The following is a 24,620-nucleotide window of genomic DNA, read 5'->3' as shown; positions in this document are numbered from 1 at the left end:
ATCACAATGGTTTATAATAAATAGAGAAATAAAATCAAGAAATTCTAAAATAATTTAAAATACAATAAATTATCATAATAAAACAAATAAATTATAAAAATAAAACAAAGTGACCTTGCTTATTTCCAAAGATTTTTGCTCTTAACCTTTTGGCATTTGGAAATTTTTTATTGCCTCTGAAAATCCAAAAAACCCCAAAACTTTCTGAACAATTTTACACCTGCTAATTGTCTAACCTACTTGAAATGGGATTTGTCTTTTCAGTTTTTTAGCGGGAGGTCTGAGTGAAATGGTGGGGGTTCAGGATGAAGTGCTAGAGAGCACTGGTAAATTGGTGAAGTTCTGGGTGAACTAGCGGAGGTATAGGAGCCAATCCCCATCCCAGGTTAGGGGGGAAGTCCACAACTGTGGAGGTGCTCTGCCTCCAGGGAGGGGTACAGAGGCTCGTGGGAGGGCCAGAGAGCTCAATTTAAGCCATGAACAGTCCTTCCACCAGCCTCTTCTTTCAATGCTTTTCCCATCTAGCCCACCCATCGTGGGACAGAATTTGTGATCTTGATGGAACATGGCAGGGTGCCAAACAGTCGCAGCATTGGGATGGAGAGGTTGACCATGCACTAAGGGTGCACAGCAAGTACTGTTTTAAGATTGCTCACAGATACCAAGCGGGTATTCCTGCTTCTACGTGGTGCATGGCATATGCAATGTAAAAGCTGGTCAGGCAGTGAATACCAAGCATATATCTCCTGACACTGTGTTACATGGGTGGGGAGAACATAGATGAATTGCTTGTCAAGTCTTCAGCTTTGACGGCCGGCATTGGCCTGATCACCCCCCCCCCCCCCCCCTCCCAATACTCCTGCTGCATCTTGAAGTGAGTCCTGTTTTTGCCATGGACCAGGGCATCGTTGGAGGGACAAGGTTTCAATGGCCCTGCATCCCTGAGTGCCAGAATATTGCATTAGCATGATATGTAATAAGCCTTTATGAACTGCAACTCAGGATTACATAATGGTCTAGGATTTAATTAATGATTGAATTTTGTATTGTAATTCAAACTATGCTGCGGCCATATTCATCCAATAAAGATCTTTGTTTACAAATAATATTGTGCCAGAGAGCTTCATTCACTGCGAAATTAATTGAAATTGGGGGGTGGGGATGAAAGGAGGAGTGGGGACAGGTTAGAGATATCATATGGGGTTGAAAGGAGGAGGCAAGTATGCCCCTGACACAGTTAAGGTGAACTGATGCTTCCAATTTCACGCCTAACTAAATATTTTCAGAATGTGTGCACGTCATAAAATGCTTGCTTCTACATTTAAATGAGCGGTGGCGCAGGCTTGTCCTATGCCGCACGCACTAACTTAGGGAGCGGCGTGCAGCGGCGAGGTCTGCTGGGGGGGGGAGGGACATCGCGAAGGGAGAGTCGGGAGGGGAAGAAGGGCCAATAGCACAGCACCAGCGATTCGAATCGCGGCAGCACTATTGGTGGAGCAGGCAAGCAAAGGCTGATGCCGTCATGCTTGCCTGCCAGACTGATTGTCGGAGAAAAGGAGCGGCTACGCGGGGATTGTTTGCTTCCCTCCCACCCTCCCTACATGCAGTGGTTGTTATATACTGTTTTGTGAAAATAAGTGTGCAAAATTGTCGCAGTGGAGGTGGAAACCTGAGCCCAAGTTGAATGCTGTTAATATATTTATTTATTTATTTATTTATTTATTTATTTATTTATTTAACATTTTTTTTTATACCGAACTTCATGACAAGCATCATATCAGGCCAGTTTACATCAAACTTAGGGGTTAACTCAACAATACCATATAACAAGAAGGCTGAGGCGCAGTTACAAATAACAGGGAGAATGAACTTGGGGGCTAGGGTAGCCAGGAAATAAAGGACAGAAAAAACTGGAGAATGAACACGAATGTATGAACAATGACTGGGTCGTGCATTTAGACTGTTGAGCTAGATGAAAGAATTATTGCAATGTTAGGCTTAAGGGAAGGCTTGGACGAAAAGCCAAGTCTTGAGTTTTTTTCGGAAGGTAGTCAGGCAGGGTTCCAGTCTTAGATCAGTCGGCAGGTTGTTCCAAACGATGGGGCCTGCTGTGGAGAATGCCCGTTCTTTCGTGGAGGTTAGTCGAGCGGATTTAGTTGGGGGAACTTGAAGGGTTCCTTTGTGTGCCGCTCTGATGGGTCTTGCAGAGGTGTATAGTTTGAGTGGGAACTGAAGGTCTAATGGGAGTTGGTTGTGTATGGATTTGTGGATAATAGTGAGTGCTTTGTGCAAGATTCTGTATTTGATAGGTAACCAATGTAGGTTTCTAAGTATAGGGGTGATGTGAGTTCTCCGGTTAGTGTTGGTTAATATCCTGGCTGCTGAGTTCTGGAGCATCTGTAGTGGTCTAATGGCAGAGGTCGGGAGTCCTAAGAGGAGAGAGTTACAGTAGTCAGTTTTGGAGAATATTGTTGATTGAAGGACCGTTCTGAAGTCCTGGAGATGGAGGAGGGGTTTGAGTCTTTTCATTACTTGTAACTTAAAGAAACAATCCTTCGTAATATTGTTGATTGATTTTTTTAGGTTTAAATGATTATCAATGGTGACTCCTAAATCTCTAACTTGAGTGGTCTGAGGAATAGAGGTTGTCTGATCATGGATGGTAGAAAGGTCGGAGGAAATGAGAAGAATTTCTGTTTTGGATGCATTGAGGACCAGGTTCAGGCTTGTGAGTAAGTGGTTGATGGACTTGAGGCAGTTCTCCCAGAAGGTGAGAGTCTTTGTAAGGGATTCTTTTATAGGGATCAGGATCTGAACGTCGTCAGCATATAAGTAGTGAATTAGGTTAAGGTTTGTGAGGAGCTGGCAGAGAGGCAGTAGGTAGATATTAAAGAGGGTGGGGGATAGAAAGGAGCCTTGGGGAACTCCTAGCGTAGATTTGAAGTTAGGGGATTCTTTATTGTTGATAGTGATCTTGGAGCTCCTATTATTGAGGAAAGATAAACCAATGTCTGAGAGACGATTGAGGAGGATGCTATGGTTCACAGTGTCAAACGCCGCGGAGATGTCTAAGAGAACTAGCAGGAATGAGATCCCTTTGTCTAGGCCCATGAGGATGTGGTCTGTTAGCGAGATGAGGAGGGTTTCAGTACTGGAAGACTTGCGAAAGCCATACTGGGAGGGGTATAAGATTTTGTGTTCCTCTAGGTAGTCCGACAGCTGTGAGTTCACCACCTTCTCGGTGAGTTTTGCTAGCAGCGGGAGGTTGGATATGGGTCGGAAGTTAGAGAGCTCATTAGTGTCCAAGTTGGGTTTCTTCAAGAGAGGTTTAATAGATGCTGTTTTAAGGTCATCCGGGTAAATTCCTTGGGCCAGGGAGCAGTTAATGATGTCGGCCAAGGATCTGGAAATGGTGCCTGGAATAAGGAGCAGAAGTTTTGTTGGGATGTGGTCCATCGGGTGACTGGATGGTTTCAGTTTCTTGAGTGTTGATTCTATCTCCAGTGGGGTGGTGGGCTCGAAGGACTCTAGGGTAGCTCTGGGGGAGCCAGTGATGGTGAGATTTAGAGCTAGTGGTGTTGGGTTCGTAGGGAGCAGCGCTAGAGTATTTTCAATTTTATCCTGAAAGAAGAGTGCAAGTTCGTTGGCTTTGGATTGAGCCTGATCGTCAGGAATGCTAGGAGCAGAGGGTTTAGTGGATGTTGAAAGGACACGGGGGGGGGGGGGGAGGGGCTCGTGCAGTTGGGGGGCCTGCTGCACAAGAAGGCCAGAATGAGCTAGGGGGCTAAAGCTCAAGGCTAAGTCTGACCCTCACTGGGACGCGGCGGGATAAGAGAAGGAGGGGGAGGCACATAGCTTACCACTGGGACGTGGTGGGAGCTAGGACATAAATAAGGGGGGGGGGGGAATGTTTCGGCTGACATGTCAGCATGACAGGTATATTGATTGTTCGGGCTCGGGTAGGTTAATAAACTGCAGCCTTTTCTAACACCAAGAAAGTGTTGTGTTTTATTTGGGAGGGACGGTAAAGAGCAAGCGCAGATCTTGACTCCTGATGTTATTCTGGATTATTACACATGCATTGGAACAGTTATTTTACATGCAAAATATATGTGCATATTTTAAAAAAATAGATAGAGAAAGTATAGATGTTCCTGCATTACAAATATACGCAGGGCCGGTGCAAGCATATTTGGCACCCTAGGCAAACATTTGGTCATTCACCCTCCCTCTCCCCAACTTAATTACTGGTGTCAGTGGCTCCAGCACAACACTCCCTTCTCTGACAGCATAGGCTCTGGTACAGCAGCCCCTCGAAACCGCACACTGGCAGGATTTTGCTGCCCCCAAAAGTTTGGCACTCTAGGCTACCATCTAGTTTGCCTAATGGAAGTACCAGCCCTGAATATACATGCATACTTTCAGGGCAGAAATATGCAATATTTCCCATCACAAAGTTGATAAAATATGAGCATAAATCTCTGCGGGTCCACTTACGTACACAAATGGTGTACCGCGGATTTTGAAAACTGGGCTAAGTTCTTCCCACACCAACATTCTCCCCTTTTCCAGCTTCCTGTATTCTCCCTGAATTTGTTTTGAAAGATGTTTTTCTACCTTTCTGCTTTTTTACCCTGTCCATAAAAATTAGGCTTGATAAAATGACATAGACCTAATTAATTCATGAAGACTTTAAGGTAGTGAGAAATTAATTTTGTTCTCAGAGATGACGTCCTTATTCCTGAACACAATTTTACTCTGGGGCCGAGGTAATAAGGCACAATCGCAGAGCACACAATTTAAGCTGCAGTTGTGTGCGCATTTTTTTGGGGTGCAAATTTTACTGCTGATGCAGCCAGGAGTTTTGTACACAAAAAATTTGTGAACAAAAATGTGAGTACAAGTTTGCACCCTCTCATGCAAATTACATGTTAATGATAGCATTAGCTATTACCCCCTCAAAACAGAGACTGTTACGCGCGCCGGCCACAGCAGGCCCGCGGCTCGGTCCCCTCACCTCTCTCAAAGTGATCCAGCACCTGGTCCCTCATCTCTGGCAGCTGTGGGCTGCCAGCTCCGTCCTCAGGCCGCCTCTGTGGTCTCCGGCTCTGCTGCTGCTTCCTGTGCTCTGCGTCGGGCCTCTCCGCATAGCCTACGGAGAGACGCCATTCCGACCAGCGCTGCACCCCTCCCTAGGAGCGCACGCACAGCTGATCCTTTAATAGGGCCCGCGGCGGGAATTTGGCCACGGCCCCGAATGATGACGTCGGCTGAGCTCCAGTATATAAGGCCGGGCTCCGCTCTCTCAAATTGCCTTTGCAACAGGTCCCCTCGCTAGTAGAGTGCTCGTTGCTTCTCCTGTTCCTGGTTCCTGATCCTGAGTGCCTTTGTTCCTGTTTCCTTGTTCCTGAGTTCCTGCTCCTCGTCTCTCCTTTGGATTGCTAATCTGGTTTGACCTCTGCATTGCCAGACTACTCCGTTGCCTCTCTCCAGCCCCGGACCTCTGCTTTGCCTGACTACTCCGTTGCTTCTCTCCAGCCCCAGACCTCTGCATCGCTAAACTACGCCGTTGCTTCTCTCCAGCCTTGGACTTCTGCTTCGTCTGACCATCCTTCTGACTCTCTCTTCATTTGGACCTCAGCCTTACTTGCCACTGCTTCTAGACTGCTGCCAGTCCTGATCCCAGTTTGCTTCAAGACGCCTCTTCAACCTTCATCCTGGACGTGGTTCACTCAGGCTTTGGACTGCTCTTGCTCAGGCCTCCTCTGTCAGACTGTGTTCCTATTGGTGCCCAGGTCTCCAGGACTCTCCCTCGTCCAGTAAAGACTGACCACTACATTAGTTGCTGCCTCTGGGCTGACCTCGATCCATCCATTGACGACCACCGACGGAGACCACCTAAGTCCAGCCGGCCCCAGCACCCAAAGGCTCAATCCGCAGGGAACGAGGGCTGGTATTGGTGAAGCGCCAGCCGGCCTCTGTCCATCAGCCCTCTCTGCCTGCCGACGATGGGGACCCGTGGGATCCCTCCTATGGGTAGCGTCAACCCCACCTCAGCCCAAGGGTCCACCTCCGGCGCAACAGAAATATGCTTTCTCATATTCTGTCAATGCTGGAAATTTTATTCCTGGTCAGCCATGGAATAAAGTTTCTGGTGCTAATTGTGGGGCAGATTAGGAGTAGGGATGGTAACTTTGAAATGGGCACGTGAGTACACATGTGTATGCGTTGCCAAGGGATGTGGCCATTTTATAACATACGTGTATCCATGCGCATGGACAATTTTAAATAGGTGCGTGCCTATGTACACAAATGCTGCTTTTACCGTATAAGTGGGAGGATTTTAGTAGATATGCGCACTGAAGCAATTACCAGTTTTCCCAGTTCTTTCCCAGTTTGCACAGTTATCCGTCTAAATGACTTTGAATATCAAGCTCATTGAGTCCTATCCATTTTGTCATGTGTGTTAAGATATGTCTCTCCCCCTGCCCACCCCCCCTCCCAAAACATCCGTCAGTATGGCATCTGAAAGTTGCACTCTTGCTAAATGTTCCATCTGGTGACGTTTCTGTCCCTCAGCTGTAAAGTAGTCAAGGTTTGAACACCAAGGAGTGATGAGGGACATTTTAAGGGAAACCATGGACTTTCTTTCATCTCCCACTGATATACTATACATCCTGAAGTCCAGTGTGACATTTCTAAGAGAAAGAGTTGAAAAATGGGCACATCTGTCTGCAGACTGTGAGACAGATGGTTGACATTTCGAAAGGAAAACTATACTATCCAGAGAATAAACAAATACTACAGTTGTATAGAATACCATAAAATACTGAGGTTTCCTTTGTAGAATAGAGCAGGTAGGACTAGCCAGTGCAGAATGAATCTGATCCCTGAAAGCTAGGGGAATTTTATTCAGCTTGGAAGTCTTATATTAAAGCCTAATTTACCAAAATGTTTTCTCATAGACAGGCTCTAAATCCTTTATGGTTTGATTTTCAATTTAATCTAGGTCTTCCCCACCCCTTTCTAGTGGCTGAATTTATTTTAAAATTTCCCAAAAGATTTGTAGAATTGGACGATGTAGTGGAGCAGACAATGTAATGGTCAGAAGAACAAATTTGTGTCTCTGACAATACCCATGAAAAGCCATCCACTTGCAAAGTGTTGCCAACAAAGATAATGTTTCTTGGATAGAAAATCAAAATGAGATTTTTGCCAGAAAAGCATCAAAATCTGTTGGATCTGGGTGAAATATTTTTTTGAAATAAACTTCCTTGTGAAAAGATTTATTGGGCCATCTGTGAATCAGGGATATAAGCCAATCACTGACAACTCTCCCATGCCTGGATGGAGAATAATCCAGTTTGCTGATTTGCAGCACAAGTAGCATGGGAAATGGGTTGGGCTGAGCCTTGGTACTGGTATCAATGCCACAGTCAGTGAAAGAAGAAAACAGTGGAAAAGCCTCACCTTTGGTGTATTTACCTGTCAAATTTATTTGCAATAAATTATACACATTGTTAAAGATTAGTACAAAGCAAAGAGAGGTTTTCGGTACTATCTGTGTTATATTTTTCAAAGATCCATACTATAAGTCAACCGGCTGGTTAAAAAATAGCCCTAATTTTCACTTAAAAATCACACAAAGTTCTGACATATTCTGCCTATTTCTTTGGTAGCTATCAGATATATCCAGATACCATTTTCCACTTGCTCGCTATTAAGAGGCCCAGCCACCATCACTTTGTATATACCACTTGATTGTACCTTATAGAAATTGAGCTATTAGATAATATTTTTCAATAATCGTCTACCCTTTTTCACAATCACACATAAATATTTGCTCTGTGTGTGTGTGTGTGTGTGTGTGTGTGTGTGTGTGTGTGGAGAGAGGTGGGGTAGGGAATAGGAGTGGGTTATTTTTTGTTTTTTTGAAATATTGGAATGCAATCATGAATAAATATGGGCTAGATCTGTGGTTATCAATAATTGATACAGCCAATAATTCATCAGCTAACTTATGGGAAGAAATGCAAGAAAAAATATAGTCACTTCAAACACCTTTGACTATGTAGGTTGTTGATAAACAGTTATTAGAGTTTCAAAACTAAAAAGTCATGGGATAGGAGGTGATGTCCTTTCATGGATTACAAACTGGTTAAAAGACAGGAAACAGAGAGTAGGATTAAATGGTCAATTTTCTCAGTGGAAAAGGGTAAACAGTGGAGTGCCTCAGGGATCTGTACTTGGACTGGTGCTTTTCAATATATATATATATATATATATATATATATATATATATATATATATATATATATAAATGATCTGGAAAGGAATACAACGAGTGAAGTTATCAAATTTGCAGATGATATAAAATTATTCAGAGTAGTTAAATCACAAGCGGATTGTGATACATTACAGAAGGACCTTGCAAGACTGGAAGATTGGGCATCCAAATGGCAGATGAAATTTAATGTGGATAAGTGCAAGGTGATGCATATAGGGAAAAATAACCCATGCTGTAGTTACACGATGTTAGGTTCCATATTAGGAGCTACCATCCAGGAAAAAGATCTAGGTATCATAGTGGGTAATACTTTAAAATCGTTGGCTCAGTGTGCTGCAGCAGTCAAAAAAGCAAACAGAATGATAGGAATTATTAGAAAGGGAATGGTTAATAAAATGGAAAATGTCATAATGCCCTATATCGCTCCATTGTAAGACTGTGTACAGTTCTGGTCACCACATATCAAAAAAGATATAGTTGCGATGGAGAAGGTACAGAGAAGGGCAACCAAAATGATAAAGGGGATGGAACAGTTCTCCTATGAGGAAAGGCTGAAGAGGTTAGGGCTGTTCAGCTTGGAGAAGAGACGGCTGAGGGGGATATGATAGAGGTCTTTAAGATCATGAGAGGTCTTGAACGAGTAGATGTGAATCGGTTATTTACACTTTCGAATAATAGAAGGACTAGGGGGCATTCCATGAAGTTAGCAAGTAGCACATTTAAGACTAATTGGAGAAAATTCTTTTTCACTCAATGCACAGTAAAGCTCTGGAATTTGTTGCCTGAGGATGTGGTTAGTGCAGTTAGTATAGTTGGATTAAAAAAAGGTTTGGATAAGTTCTTGGAGGAGAAGTCCATTAACGGCTATTAATCAAGTTTACTTAGGTAATAGCCACTGCTATTAATTGCATCAGTAGCATGGGATCTTCTTAGTGTTTGGGTAATTGCCAGGTTCTTGTGGCCTGGTTTGGCCTCTGTTGGGAACAGGATGCTGGGCTTGCTGGACCCTTGGTCTGACCCAGCATGGCAATTTCTTATGTTCTTATGTTCACTCTCAGCCCTCCCAGCAGTCTCATTCACTCTCACCCCCTCCAGAGTCCCCAGCAGTATCACTAGCAATCTCTTCTCTTCTCCTCCCCAAGTCCCCAGCAATCTCACTCTCAAATTTCCCCCCACTGTGAGTCTCTCCCTGTCAATCTCATTCTGAAAATCCCCCTCCCCCTAGTCCCCAGCAGTTGTAAGTAATGTGGACCCTTGCTGCTGTGTTAAGGTTGACGCAGCTTGTAGGGCAAACCCCACAGGTCCTCACTGACAGCTGATGAAGCTACATTAGAGAGAGACTGGACTAGGACTTCACCTATATCAACCCCTTTCTCCACGGGTTGAGCCCATGGGTTCAGGAGGCCAGCAGGACTTAGGAGAGGGTCTCTTGGGAATAGTGTAGGCAGTGATCTAGGTCCAGGCAAGGGTCAGAGACAGGCGGCAAGCGAGAATGTTCAATATATAGGCAAAGGTCAAATGCAAGAGTCAATCTGAAGGGGAGGTAAAGAGGCAAGAAGGAAGAATGGTATAGCAGGAAGGGTGGTAGACAAGGAGCACTGAATAAGATAAGGCTGGGCAGGCTGGAGAGATGAGATAATGCTGGGCTGAAGAGATGAGACAAGGCTAGGCTGGAGAGTTGAGGCAATGCTGGGCTGGAGGGATGAGACAAGGCTGTGCTGGAAGCAGAAACACCAGAGACAGGAATGCAGGAAAGCAACATGCACTAAACACAGGCTGCAGGAAACCCATTACTGAGGCAAGGTAGGGACTTCTGTAGGACCCTTTTATAGGGCTGAGGGCAGTAATGTCATCAGTGGGCACCAAGGCCTTATCCCGCTGCGGGCCCTTTAAATACTGTGATGTTGGGCATGTGCACACCTAGGGGAATATGCTAGAGGTGGTAAAATTAGTGGACAAGTGGGTCCAGTATTCCTCGGGGGCTGGCGATGGCTGTAACAGCACCAAGGTCAGGCACGAGCACATTTATGCTGTGCACAATCAGGGCAGAATTCCATATAATTCTTCACAATAGTCTTTACCTGTGGCCACCAGTAGTGGTATGAAAGAGTTCGAGAGTGTGGGCTACTCCAGGATGCCCAGCCAGGCATGAGTCATGGGCCTATTTTAACACTTTTTCACAAAGATGCTTGGGTACTATTATCTTTCTTGGGGATACTGATGTAGCAGCAGCAACAATGACCTTTGCAGGATCTATGACATATTGAAGAATCTCTGTTACATCTTCTGACTAGAAGAAGAGAGAAAGTCCATTGACTGTCTGGTTCTTAGTTGCTGGTCAGTAGTAGAACTTGAAGTCAAACCAATTGAAGAAGAGGGACCACCAAGTCTGCCTTGGATTAAGCTGTTGCGCCTGTTGTAAGTACTACAGGTTCTTGTGGTCAGTGTAGATCGTGAGCTGGTGTTTGGCATCTTCTAGAAGATATAAATCCACAAAAGACAGGCCATCAACTTACTTTTCCCATAGCTCACTAATTCTGTTATGCAAGAATAATCAATCACCTTTTTAATGCAAATATAAAATGTATTTATTAAATCAAAACGTTTTTGTATATAAATATTTCCTTTTAAGATTTTTAAATGGGAATGTTCCCTCCACAATCTAATTCAATACATATCCCAATTTTTCACTCAATCCTAATACTCCATTCACACCTTTACCCCATTCATACACACCTTTACCCCATTCTTACACACCCCATAAAACATGTGTCAGTGCTGCCTGTGACACAAAATCTTTCCAACTTTATGTCGTGCTTTTTCTAATGACTCCTTCTCCAAAGATAAAATTGTAGTGAATGTCACATTAATTCTTGAACATTATCCTCCACCGGAAGTAAGTGTGATGTCACTTAGTCTGGCAAAACATATACTCAAGTTCACACATTTCCTTATATTTTGCTTTCTCAGGTTCACATCAATGTCCCAAATCGTATAATTCAAATCATCAATCCAAAAACCTGCTGGTCACAATTTATGGTCACATGCTCCAATTTTCCAACACACCCAATGCCATGGCATTTCGGCGGCCGTCCTGCTGCCTGCATCAGGGGATTATTTCAACTCAGTCCTGAACCCGGACTTCAGCTTTCGGGATAACACCAACTCGCTGGTACTGACAAACCTTTAAATGTGTCTTCCGACCACAATCATCATGGAGACCTGCTTCCTGATGTGGCTGTCATCTTCTAGAAGATGTCATCATTCTTCCAGTGCCAATTTTACCACAAGTAATTTGTGGACCCCAATCATGTAATTCCTTTCTGATGGAGAAAGCTTTCTAGAGAAGAAAGAACATGACAGGAGGTCCCCTTGGTTACTGTGTTGACTGAGGACAGCCCCTACCCAAAGAGTAAAGGCATCTACCTCTAGGGACAATTGGGATTTGGGTGCCGTAGGCAAGGCCCTTGAGAGCAGCCTTACTTGAGAGCCTGGAAAGCATCAATAGCTTCTGTGGACCAACATCAGGTATGTACTCCATTCCTAGTTAGGGTGGTGAGAGGCACTGTGAGAGTTGAATATCCAGAAATGAATTGGCAGTATGAGTTGGTGAAATCTAGAAACTGCTGTAGCGCCCAGAGTCCTACTGGCTGGGGCCAGTGCAGAATGCTTTTTCACTTTGCAGGATCTATGTGGAAGCCGGTTCGGGAGATGATATACTCCAGAAAGGGAAATTGTTCTTGCTCAAAGATACATTTCTCTTTGTGTAGAGATGGTGGTCTCGTACCTTCTGCAGCACTTGCTTAACGTTCTTTTGGTGCTGACACAAAGTTTGAGAGTAGATTAGAATGTCATCAAGGTACACCACTATGTGCGAGTATAGGAGATCCCAGAATATCTTATTCACCATGTTTTGGAACACTGCGAGGGTGTTGCAGAGGCTAAATGGCATGACTAAATATTCATAATGCCCATCTTGAGTGTTGAACACAGTTTTCTATTTGTCTTCTTCTCAGTTGCAATTATGGTTGTATGCTCCTGTAGATCTAATTTATGAAAATTTGTGCTCCTTGTAGGTGATTGAAAAGCACAGAGAAGAGAGGTAGTGTGTATCAATTCTTCTTTGTGATGGCATTGAGGCCTCTGCAATTAATACAGGGCCTGAGGAAGCTGTCCTTTTTATCCATGAAGAAGAATCTTCCAGCTGGAGAAGATTATGGATGAATAAAGCCCCTTGCCAAGTTCTCTTTGATATATAGCTTCATGGCCTTGGTCTCGGGAACTGATAGGGGTAGACCCTTCCTGTGGGAGTATCTTCTCTGGCAGAAAATCTATAGCAGTCATAAGAACAATGCAGGGGCAGGATCTCAGCCCACTGCTTGGAGAATATGTAAAAAAACAGCATATTTTGGTGGCAGCGCCAGTATAGAAGTGGCCATTGTGCAGACAGTCAGTGGATGGATGGCAATGAGGCAGGTGGTGAAGCAGGTGGGACCTCAACATGCTAGCTCTAAGAAGTTCCACTCAATGTCTGGCTTATTTTTTGAAGCCAGAACAGACCCAGAATAACCAGATTCACCACTCTGGGCATAACGTGGAATGAGATAATTTCCATGTGAAAAAGACCAGCCTGAAGAGTGAGTGGTACAATCATCTCCATGGAGTGGCTTGGGAGAAGGTCTCCAATAACAGAGGACATGGTTACCGGATATTTCAGGAGGGTCGTAGGGATCCAGTGCTGATGAACCAGGACTTCATTAATGAAGTTCCAGCCTGCTCCAGAAAACTTCTGTTTAAAGCTGAATGTGTTCCAAAGAAAGAGAGATGGTAACTAGTAGTTGTGGAGAGGAGAGTGTTCAGCCTAAAATTGCCTCCCTGGTCAATCATAGGCATGAGAATTTCCCAATTTCTCAGGGCATTGTGAGAGTTAGGCTTGTGTCATCTCCAGAGTTTCTCCTCGGGGAAGAACTTAGCATGACCCAGCTGCATAGGCTCCTCCAGAAATCTGGGTTCTGGGGTAAGCACTGGAGGATGCTGAAAATGATAAGCCAGTAGGGCAGGGTGCTGAGTAGCCTTAGTCTTCTGAGCCCTTTCTTGAAACTGGCAGTCAATGTGATTAGCCAGTGAGATCAAGGTACCCAATGTTGTGGGAATGTCTTGGCCAGCCAGTTCATCTTTTATTCTACCTGAAAGGCCTTGCCAAAACATGGCGGTGAGACTGTCCTCTCCCCGGTGCAGTTACGATGTGAGGGTATGAAACTGTTTAGCAGATTCTCCAACAGTTCGCAAACCCAGTCAAATTCAAAGAAGCTCGGCCACCAGGGAAGATGTTTGACCTGGTTCCCCAAATATGATCCAGAACTGCAGGAGGAAATCCAGGAGGCTCTAGGGCAGTGGATCAACATGTTCCTATATGGGAGATGCCCAAACCTGAGCTGTTCCACCTAGCAACGACAAGATGTATGTCACCTTGGAACAATCAGTGGGGAACCTAAGGGACTGATGTTCAAAATTCATGTGACTTTGATTGATGAAGCTGCCACACTCCTTGGGGTTCCCATGATAGCGCAATGGTGACAGAAGGTGGGGAACCGGTCTGTGAGGAAAAGCAGGCCTAGGTGGAGGTGAGGCCACTTCAAGAGGGGCAGGTGCAGACAGCGAGTCTTTCAAGAAGAGCAGTGACCTGATTGAGAACCCCCTGTTGTTCCTGGACACATTGAGCCAGGCCTGGAATGGCCTGGAGTGAGATCAGGTCCTCTGAGTCCATGACCTCAGCAGACTGTAAAGAGTGTGGACTCTTGCTGCTGTGGTTAAGTTGACACAGCCTGTAGGGTAAACTCCACAGACTCTCAAAGATAGCTGGCAAAGCTACACTAGAGAGAGACTGGATTAGGGCTTCACGTATACCAATCCCTTTCCCCGCAGATTGAGCCCTTGGGTTCCGGGGCTGGCAGGGCTTAGGCGAGAGTCTATAGGGAAATGGCATAGGTGATGATCCAGAAACAGGCAAGGGTCAGAGGCAGGCGGTAAGCAAAAATGGTGAGTATCTTGGTAAAGGTCAAATCCAAGAGTCAGTTCAAATGGGAGCTAAGGAGGTAAGAAGGAGGACTGGTACAGCAGGAAGGGTGGTAGTCAAGGAGCACTGGATAAGACGAGACTGGGCAGGCTGGAGACATGAAACAAGGCTGTGCTGGAGAGATGAGGCAAGGCTGGGCTGAAGGGACGAGGCAAGGCTGGGCTGGAGAGAAGAGGCAAGGCTGGGCTGGAAGTAGGAACACTGGAGATAGGAATCAGCAATGCAGGAAAGCCACATGCACTACACACAGGATGCAGAAGACCTGTTGCAGAGGCTAGGTAGGGACATTAGTATGGCCCTTATATAGGGCTGAGGGCAGTGATGTCATCAAGGGGTGCCATGGCCTTTTCCCACTGTGGACTCTTTAAATAATGTGAAGTCAGGTGCATGCACAACTAGGGGAATGCGCTAGAGGCAACAGTTCTGGTGGTATATTGCCGTGCAAGAAGAGGCTGGCGACATCTGCTGGGGAAAGGGAGTCAGGGTGTTGGCAGCATTGAAGTGAGTGCTGCGGCTTGTGGGGATATCCCACAAGCCACCAAACGCAAGAGCAGTGAGCAGTCTAACTTCTGCTCAAGCCTCTTCAAGAGATCAATGATCCATAGGGGCCCTGGAAAGCCAAACACCAGTCCTACTGTTGCTATGGTGCTGCCTCTTCTTTTGCCTCAGCCTTATGGTCCACATAGGCTGCATAACACAGTCAGCATGCACCGAAGCAAAGTCCTGTCTTCTGCTCTGCATGGGGCAGTCAGCACAGCATGAGGAAGATGGTGGGACCTCTGCATCAGATGGAAGAACGGTCCCACCTTCTGCTCCGTGCTGTACTACTGATTCCTCTGCTGACAACACTGAGAATGAGCCTGGAAATGCTGTTCTTAGCTCCATTGCGATGCTGTTTCCCTCCTTCCTACTTGCCCCTGCATGATACCTTTGTCAGCTTCCAATGGCCCCGCAGTTCCACCTGGTATAAGGGGCATTTGGCTGCACCTGAGACATTGGTAATGGCACTGCTGAAAAAAATACAATGCAGGAAAAAAATGTAAATTAGGTGCAGGAATTCAGTGAATCCCTGGAAGGCCACTGAATGACACTGAGGTGGAGATCAGGGAATTTCCTTCAGGAAGGTCTTGTAAAGAGGCCAAAACAATGGCTGATATTTGTGGTGTGCATTTTGCTTATTATTGAGGCCCCTACTTTCTTAGAGCTTCATTTTCAGCAGTGCAAGATGTGGGAATTTCAGTGGGACTTACCTGGGTAGCTTTAGGCCAATGTTTTCTACTGCCATACTTAGCCCCGTCAGTGTAACTGGTTAACCCGTAAAATCAGTACCTGCCAGCTAAAATTAAGCCCCACCACTGGAATACCTCCCACATTTCCTCTTTCTATCCAGTTAAATTTCACTCGGATAAAAAGTTACCCAGTTAAAATGTAGCCAGAAATAGATGGACAAATGTTCAATTAAAGGATTTTGTCTAACTAAAATGTTACCCAGACAAACCCCTTTAAATATTGCCCTTTTGGTTCCTTACCAACATTTTGTGATATGCCATGTTGCCTGCCCCTCAACTCCCTTCCAGCTGAATGCCTTTCAAGTCAAAACTTGAAATATGTCTGGCTCCCTTTTTGTTTTTCTGGTCACTGAGGGGAAAGGGATATAGTTGCATGGCATGCATCCCAGAGGGTTATGGTTGAAGTTATTACAGCAACAGTAAAAAAGAAATATATGCACACATACTGCACGGATGAACGCCAGGAAACTAAAAGCTAGAGATAGTTTTCCTACTGACTAAACAGCAAGGATGAGGGACACGGACTAGTGACATTATAGCTACGCTAAAAACAAAGATTGGAAAGGTTTAACTCCACTGAGCACACAAAAGATCCAAAGGCATTCTTAACATTGAACCTGTGAGTGAGAGAAAAGATCTACACTGATATGTGAATGTGAAAAATAGAGATAGAGAAAGAGAGACAGAGAAAGGGGGTGGGGGGAGGTATCTGACCTATAGTGTGTGTGTGCGTGTGTGCATGTGTCTGCTCAATATCCAATTTCTCTCTATCCTCTTCTCTTCCCCTCTCTTCCCTGATCAATCCCAGTTTTTTCTTTCTTTCTCTTCCCCTTTTTCTCAATCTCAGTCCTTTTTCTTCCTCTCTGCTCAATCCTCAGTCCTTCTTCCTCTGTCCCACTCGATTCCCCCTTCCTTAATGAACCCCACACAAAACTTAAATCATTCACCTCAATCTCCCCCTCCTTGTCTCAATTTCGACCTCCCCCCACCCCCTGCAGGCTCAGTCATCCCCCTCCTCAACCTCAATCTCAGCTCCCCCCCCTCCCCCAGCAGCTCTGCTAATTTCCTTCTTTTTTTTTTAACTTGCACACATAACTTTCCTGTTAACACCTAACTTTTGGTTGACAGGAAAGTTACATGTGGAAGTTGAAAATCCTCATGGATCGTATGGTCAGACACTTAAGGCATTCCACAGTATACATGCTGTAAAAAAAAATCCTTAAAAACTGAATGGGAAGTATACTAGTATCCTTAGCCACTAGGGAAATATTCTCTCAAATTAAGAAAAAAAAAAAAAAATTCCAAAAAAAAGAAATACTGAAATGTTTTTTATAAGGTAAAAGAAGACATTAAGTTTAACAAGTTTTTGAAATGTGTTTTTTTAGGAGTCACCTCTACTTTTATGCTAGAGCCTGGAACATTCCTTTTTTTTTTTGGAGTAGAAATTTCTATAAAACCTTGTGGTCTTCTGCACTATAGTTATTTTTATAAATGACCAGAGATGCTATTTACACTGGCAATATATCTGGTGTCACTACATTGTGAGAGCAATTTCACTTGCTAAAATGTGGCCCTTTTGCTTGGAGATGATTTACAGAGTGTATCTGACCCTTTCCCCATGCAGATGTTGGATGTGTTCCATGCAGAGCCAGGAAGCAGGCACATAGCATATCCAAGAGACATTTACACCACACAGCTGAGAGGCACATAACAGGGCCAGCAGGCAGTCACACCTTGCAGTCAACATGTAGCACGTGTCAGAGCTGACAGGAAGTCATGTGGAATTTTGAACCACAGGGTTTGCTCTAAGGTTGACCCTGTCACAGGCAACACTCACATAAGGGAAATGTAAATAGATCTGCAGACATGTGCATGGAGGCATATTAATTAAAGGGACAAAACAGACTTTAATTTAAAAGAATTAAAATGAGGGCCTCATTCAAATAATCCCAAGACCCTGTTTCTCTTGTTGATGGAGAGCAAAAGCCATCCCTAACCCACTCTAAATTCCTTGCTAATATATATATATATATATATATATATATATATATATAATTTTTAAAAAATCCTTAAAAACTGAATGGGAAGTATACTAGTATTTGGCTTTGTGAAGATTAGTTGATCGGTTTACAATATAAATTCATAATTCAAAATAGCACCAAAATACAAACAAATAAAAATACAAAAACATCATCAGAATAAAAATAACATAAAATTAAATAAATATAAAATAAAAAATCTTAAGTCTTAAATAACTGCATAACACCCAATCAAAAATCACTTCACCATCAAAGAAGTCTTCACTTGCTTATTTTGCACCGAAGTAAAAGTCACCTTACCTTTGGAAACAAAAGGGTCTTAGCCTACTTTTGAAATTTCAAAACATTTAATTCTGCTCTAATGGAAGACCAGCCGGACCCCGTGTCCGGCCGGGCGGCGTAATGTGGGCGCAGGCCCACTTCAGAGGCGAGGCGCGTGTGGTTGGAGAGGGGGGGGGGGGAAGGTGGAATAGACGGAGGTGAAAACAACGTGGGGACACAAGTAGGGCTGCAACGTGAAGTACGTGAAGGGGGGGGGGAGGGGGGGACTGAAGGCGAGTGTCATAGAGTCGTGGAATGCAGTGATTGGCTTTAGGTGCAAGGGGGGGGCAGATGGAGTAAGCGTGGAGAGCTGGGATAGGTGGGGAGAAAATTCAAACTGCTGGTTAAGCAGTTTTAGTAACGCGGGCTTCAGTCGGTAGCTGGTGAGCGAGAGAGGGTCAGAAGGTTCGCGCGATCTTAACATACCTTTTGTTGCTGGTTTCTGTGTGATTGTTCGTTGGGGACTGTTCGGAGATCGCAGGCATTTTTTGCAGCTGTAAACTACAAGTAGCTCGTGTGCTGACTGCAGCATGGATGGCAGGAGGCCCGATTGGGAGGAGGAGGAGCTCGATGGTGGTGTGGCTGCGTTCCTGGAGTCAGAGGAAGCCGCATGGGTGCCGGGGGAGGAGGCAGCAGGCGACGGTGTGCTGATCCCAGAATGGGTGAGCGACTTTGGCGTTGCAGAGCGGGGAGGAGCACGATCGTTAGCTCGGGGGGCGGATAGAGGAGGTGTGGAGATTGAAAGGGAGGGACCGTTGCTGTTAATTGAGAGGTCTGCAGAGCTGGGTGTGGTGAGGGGGAGGGGCGGTAGAGCTGTGAGGCCCCGGGCTAAGGGGAAGTCTGGAAAGGCAGCTTCTAAGAGCTGTGAGCCCATTCTAGCTGCAGAAATGATTTCTGATGCTGCAGAGCGCTTTCCTGGCCCTGATGAAGGTTCATTTGGTGAGAGTGCTGTGTCTATGGGAGCTTTATACAAAACTAGGTTTCGTGGTCGGGGGGGTAAGGGAGCGATGGTAGGGCGGTTAAGTGGAGCGGAGGAGCGCAGGGCAAGGGGTGCCTGTAGCATGTTGGGGAGGGGCATGGCTGTGAGAGAGGAGAGGGTGAGTAATACGTTATTGGTTCCAGAACTGGCAAGGGGGATGTTGGGGGGGATAAGCAGGCACTGCATGGGGCAAAGAGGTAATCGTAGATTGACTGGGGGTTCTCGCCGGCGTTTGAATGGAGGGGGGAGAATCGGGAGGGGAAGAGATGACCTTGGTAGAGGGAGGTCTGTGGACAGGGGATGTGCGAGCAGTTTTGGGGAGTTTGGGGGGTTGGAGGTGGAGAGAAATTGGGATATTGCGCCGGCTCCTGTTCCGTCTCCTGCTCCTGCTGTTTTTCCACAGGGGAATTTGGCAGAGGATGATGGTGAAATACCTGGCCCATCTCAATGGGAGGCTTGGCGCAATGACGCGCCAGTGACGGCAGGCAGGGGTCGGCGAGAGCAGTTATACATGGATGATGTGCTGCCTGTGGAGCCTGAACAGACTGGTGAGTTTATTATTTTCCCTAGACAGGACAGAGGTGGAGCTGCATGGGTGAGGGGGGCAGAAGAGAGGGAGGGGGGGGAAGCAGGATGGCAAGGATGCAGGTGGCAGCGAAGTGTTACCAAGTGTTAAGGAAGGGGGGGTGGATAGGAAACGGGGGTCTTCAAAGTCTGGGAAGTCTAAGAAAAAGAGAAAGAGGGCGCGCTATAGTTCATCGGATTCGTCCTCGTCGTCGTCGTCCTCTTCGTCATCTTCTGATACCTCTTCGGATTCGGGAGCAGCGGTTCAGGGGGGAGCAGTCGGAGGGGCCACAGTACGTGGTGCCCCGGCTTTGGTGGCTTTTACGGAGTTATGGGAGGAGGTTCCGCGTTCCATTCGTAGACGAATTAGGTGTAGGCAGTTCATTGATATTTTTCAGCTGCTGGAGGGCAGGCGTGGTAAGCGTAAGGATAAGAAGAAGAGGAATAAGAGAGATCAATTTGTAGGGGCCCCGATTAAGGTGGCACGAAATATTCATAATTGGACAAGGGCTTTTCTGCGGCTAGCAAGTGTAGTGGGGAAGAAAGATCCGTCACAGTATGGGGCGTTGTTATCTTATGCAGATGCAATACTAGCGGCCAGTAAGACTTACGAAGGTTGGTCCTGGCTTAATTATGATGAGCGATTCCGGGATCGTATGGAAGAAAATAAGTTTATCTCCTGGGGTACTCAGGATGTTGGACTCTGGCTAACGCAGATGGCTGCAAAACCGTCCTCAGGTAGTATGGGGCAGGGGTTAGTGGCTGGTACTGGGCCTGGGAGGTCCTTTCGGAGGGACGTGCCCGGCAGTAGTGTTGGAAAGGGGGGCGCGGGGCGCAGTGATGTGTGTTGGAGATTTAATCGTTCCACGTGTATTTTCCCGGACTGTAAGTTCCGGCACGCTTGTTCCGTGTGTGGAGCCGGTCACCCAGTGTCCAAGTGTTCGAAGCGTCAAGGGGATGGACCGGCCACAGCACAACCTGCAAAAGGTGCCAGTAGACCGGGTCTTTGAGCGAGCACATACACCTATCTGTTTAACCGCGATGTTGCCATGGTTACGGCTGTACCCGCGTATAAAGGTGGCAGAGTTGTTAGATCAGGGTTTTCGTTATGGTTTTAAAATACCGTTTCAAGGACAGGGGGAAGTTGGGGGTGGGGTCAATTGCCCGTCGGTTCGGCGTATGATAGCGGTGGTAAGGGAAAAGTTGCTGGGGGAAATAGGACTGGGCCGTATTGCAGGTCCCTTTAATGTGATTCCGTTCCGTGATTTGGTCCTATCGCCTTTAGCTGTGATTCCAAAAAAGGATCCGGGCAAGTTTAGATTAATTCATAATTTGTCTTTCCCCGAAGGGAGGTCTGTGAATGATGGTATCCCGAGGGAATTATGCACGGTGCGATACGCATCTTTTGACTCCGCAGTGCGAATAGTTCGGCAGTGTGGCCCAGGGGCTTTAATGGCGAAAGCGGACATAGAAGCGGCATTTCGTTTGTTGCCGGTTCATCCTGATAGTTTTCACCTGTTAGGGTTCCGCTTTCAGCAGCAGTTTTACTTTGATAAGTGTATGCCTATGGGTTGTTCTATAGCATGCTCTTATTTTGAAGCCTTCAGTACATTTGTGCACTGGGTGGTACAGAAGAGGTCGGGATCGAGACTCGTGGTACATTATTTGGATGATTTTCTATTTGTGGGAAGGGCTGGTTCGGGTGATTGTCTCAGTTTGATGAATTGTTTTCAAGAGGTGGCCAATGATTTCGGGATTCCTCTTTCGGTCAGTAAAACAGAAGGACCTAGTACTTCATTGGTATTTTTGGGAATTGAGCTGGATTCGGTGGCTATGGTATCGCGGTTACCGGAGGATAAGGTTCAGCTGTTAAGGGACATGGTGCGTGGGGCTGTTGGTCGGCCTAAGTTGTCTTTACGAGAGTTACAGTCACTCGTTGGTAGTCTAAATTTCGCCTGTCGGGTGATTCCTATGGGCAGAGTGTTTTTGCGCAGGTTATCACATGCTATGTCCGGTTTAAGAAAACCGCATCATCGTGTGCGAAATTCTTGTTTTTTGCGGGAAGATCTGAGACTTTGGGATAGGTTTTTGGAGGATTTTAATGGGGAGGCGTTGTGGCAATCTAATCCGCGGTCAAATCATGATTTGGAGCTGTTCACCGACGCAGCGGGTTCGTTAGGTTTCGGGGCTTATTTTCGAGGGGCTTGGTGCACAGCAGGTTGGCCGGAGGACTGGATTACGTCTGGAGTTACAAAAAATATAGCTTTCTTGGAATTATTTCCAATTGTAGTGGCAGTGTATATTTGGGGCGCTCAGTTGGCAGGAAAGAGAGTGGTATTTTGGAGCGATAATCAGGGGGTGGTTGAGGTCATAAATAAAAGATCGGCGCGTTGCATCAGAGTGTCAGAGTTATTGCGCGAGCTGATTTTGCGTTGTATGTCCTTAAATGTAACAGTATGGGCTCGACACGTGCCTGGAGTTTCTAACAGTGTGGCTGACTCTCTTTCTCGTTTCAAGTGGGACTTGTTTCGAGAACTCGCCCCAGAAGCGGAGTCGTGCGGAACCCCGGTGCCGTCTTTCCTTTGGAAATTTGGTTCCCAGAGTCCTGGAAAATGCTGCGAGATTCATTAGCGCCCTCCACGTGGACAGGTTATGTAGGGGGGGCCCGACGAGTCTCAGCGTTTTTGTGTTCCTTGGGTTGGGCGGGGGGTCCGATCTCGGATATGGCATTGGTACGTTTCATTGAGCGTGCTCGGGCGAGTGGGTGTTCGCAGGCTGCAGTAGGCCGCCAGCTGGCGGGGTTTTCCTTTTTTATGAAGGCACATGGTTGGGGCTTTCCTTCGGGTCGTTTTATAGTTCGGCGTCTGTTGAGGGGTTGGTCGCGGACAACGCAGAGCAGAATTGATCAGCGTTTGCCCATTACACATGATATCTTGATGCTGTTATGGGAGGCGTTGTCTGCAGTGTGCTTTTCCCCTTATGAGACACTATTGTTTCGAGTTGCTTTCGTATTCGCTTTTTTCGGGGCCTTTAGGATTAGCGAGTTGGTGGCTCGATCAGCCTCCAGTACTGATTACCCAGGGATTTTGGCGCGGAATGTGGTAGTCACGAACAGAGCAGTATTGATAGTAATTCCACGATCTAAGACGGATCAGAGGGGTCGTGGAGCCTCCGTGTTGTTATCCAGGGTTCCAGGTTTGACGTCCTGCCCGGTTAGAAATGCAGCTGGATATTGTAGGGTGCGGCCGGAGGTAGCAATGCAATTTCTAGTTCACGAGAACCGGAGGCCATTAACCAAGTATCAATTCGAGACGGTACTGCGCGCAGCATTGTTTGCTGTCAGTTTGGAGGGGCGCAGGTTTGGAACACATTCGTTCCGCATTGGGGCCGCTACATCGGCGGCAACGGCGGGTGTGCCTGGAGGGGTCATACAGAGGATAGGCCGGTGGCGTTCCGGGGCCTATAAGAGTTATGTTCGCCCAGATTCTGGGCATGATTGATCTTTGCTAACTCTAGTTTCTTTGCAGGTGCTGCGTCTGAGCCCATGACAGTTTGGATCATTGGCCATTCGTTTACTTACTGGGGTCACAGACACGCCTGCGGCCGTCCTTACGGCCCTCACTTGGACTTACAACGAAGGGGGGTTCGGGTTATCTGGCTTGGCCGGAGGGGTATGCTGTGGGACGAACTTGTTCCTTATGTTAGGAAGGAGCGGGAGCGTCGGGCAGCTCCTCGGGTCTTGGTAGTCCATTTGGGGGGTAACGACTGGGGTAAGATGTCGGGCAAGCACTTCATTAGCAATGTCCGTAAGGACTTAATGACTATATCTATTTTGCTGCCGACGACGATCTTATGCTGGTCTGATATTGTGGTGAGGCCTGCTGAATTGGATAACATCAGATGGAAACGGTGTAGGTCCAAGGCAAACCAACAAATCGGGACTTGGTTGGAGCGCTTGGGTGGTCGGCATATTAAGTATGCCTGGTCATGGGGTAAGGTAATAGGTTTGTTCCGAGATGATGGGGTTCACCTGTCTTTTCTAGGATTGGACTTGTTCCTGAACTCCATTCAGGAGGTCTTAGAGGAGTTATTTCCTCTGTAAAGCGAGGCCGCATCTTTGGGGGTCACAGGGCATTATATGCCTGTGCCTGTGGCGGTTGGTCCGAGCCATAACTGTTCAATTTTGTTGTTCAAGTTATTTGGATTTTGGTAAAGCCGACGGTGGTTGACAACTGAGGGCTGTTGTCAGGGTGTGGCTCCTTGCCGGATGAGGTGGGGGCTGCTTGGCCAGACTCCTTGCAAGTTGGAGGCGGGAGTACACCTGGGTTGGCTCCTTGCAAGAGAGTGTGGCGGGAGTCGGAACCTGGCGTGTTGGGGCCAAAGAGTGTAACAGAGAGGCTGGTTAGGCTATCCTGCCGGAAGGTGGCGGATAGTCTGGTGGGGGGTGGGCAATACCAAAGTCCTAGTTGTTTGTGTTAATGTGTGGATATAAGCTCGGACCACTGAATGATTAAAGCTGCGGCCTTGTTTTACCCACAATGAAATGTGTCTGTGATTATTGGATTGTAAGGGGGTGGTTGCGAGCGAGTGAGGTCCTGCATGCCCACATTATGGAAGACCAGCCGGACCCCGTGTCCGGCCGGGCGGCGTAATGTGGGCGCAGGCCCACTTCAGAGGCGAGGCGCGTGTGGTTGGAGAGGGGGGGGGGGGAAGGTGGAATAGACGGAGGTGAAAACAACGTGGGGACACAAGTAGGGCTGCAACGTGAAGTACGTGAAGGGGGGGGAGGGGGGGACTGAAGGCGAGTGTCATAGAGTCGTGGAATGCAGTGATTGGCTTTAGGTGCAAGGGGGGGGGCAGATGGAGTAAGCGTGGAGAGCTGGGATAGGTGGGGAGAAAATTCAAACTGCTGGTTAAGCAGTTTTAGTAACGCGGGCTTCAGTCGGTAGCTGGTGAGCGAGAGAGGGTCAGAAGGTTCGCGCGACCCTCCCACCCACCCTTAGTTCTAGGCGATTGTTGTTGGGGAATTGCGGTTTTGTTTGGGGGATTTGTCGCAGCGGGGGCG

At 46.6% G+C, this 24,620-nt stretch overlaps 1 protein-coding gene across 1 annotated transcript; it reads left to right on the top strand.

Annotated features, from left to right (window-relative positions):
- The first annotated feature begins 18,319 nt into the window (after positions 1–18,319).
- On the top strand, positions 18,320–23,657 carry LOC115088642. The gene is made up of 2 exons (XM_029596905.1): positions 18,320–19,539; positions 23,083–23,657. Exons 1-2 carry the CDS (start codon positions 18,543–18,545, stop codon positions 23,655–23,657), a joined length of 1,572 nt encoding a protein of 523 aa, XP_029452765.1. The 5' UTR covers positions 18,320–18,542.
- Positions 23,658–24,620: the final 963 nt, after the last annotated feature.

This window comes from Rhinatrema bivittatum, chromosome 3 (assembly GCF_901001135.1).
Source record: "Rhinatrema bivittatum chromosome 3, aRhiBiv1.1, whole genome shotgun sequence".
Classification (NCBI taxonomy): Eukaryota; Metazoa; Chordata; class Amphibia; order Gymnophiona; family Rhinatrematidae; genus Rhinatrema; species Rhinatrema bivittatum.
This window is presented reverse-complemented; position numbering and strand designations above follow the sequence as displayed.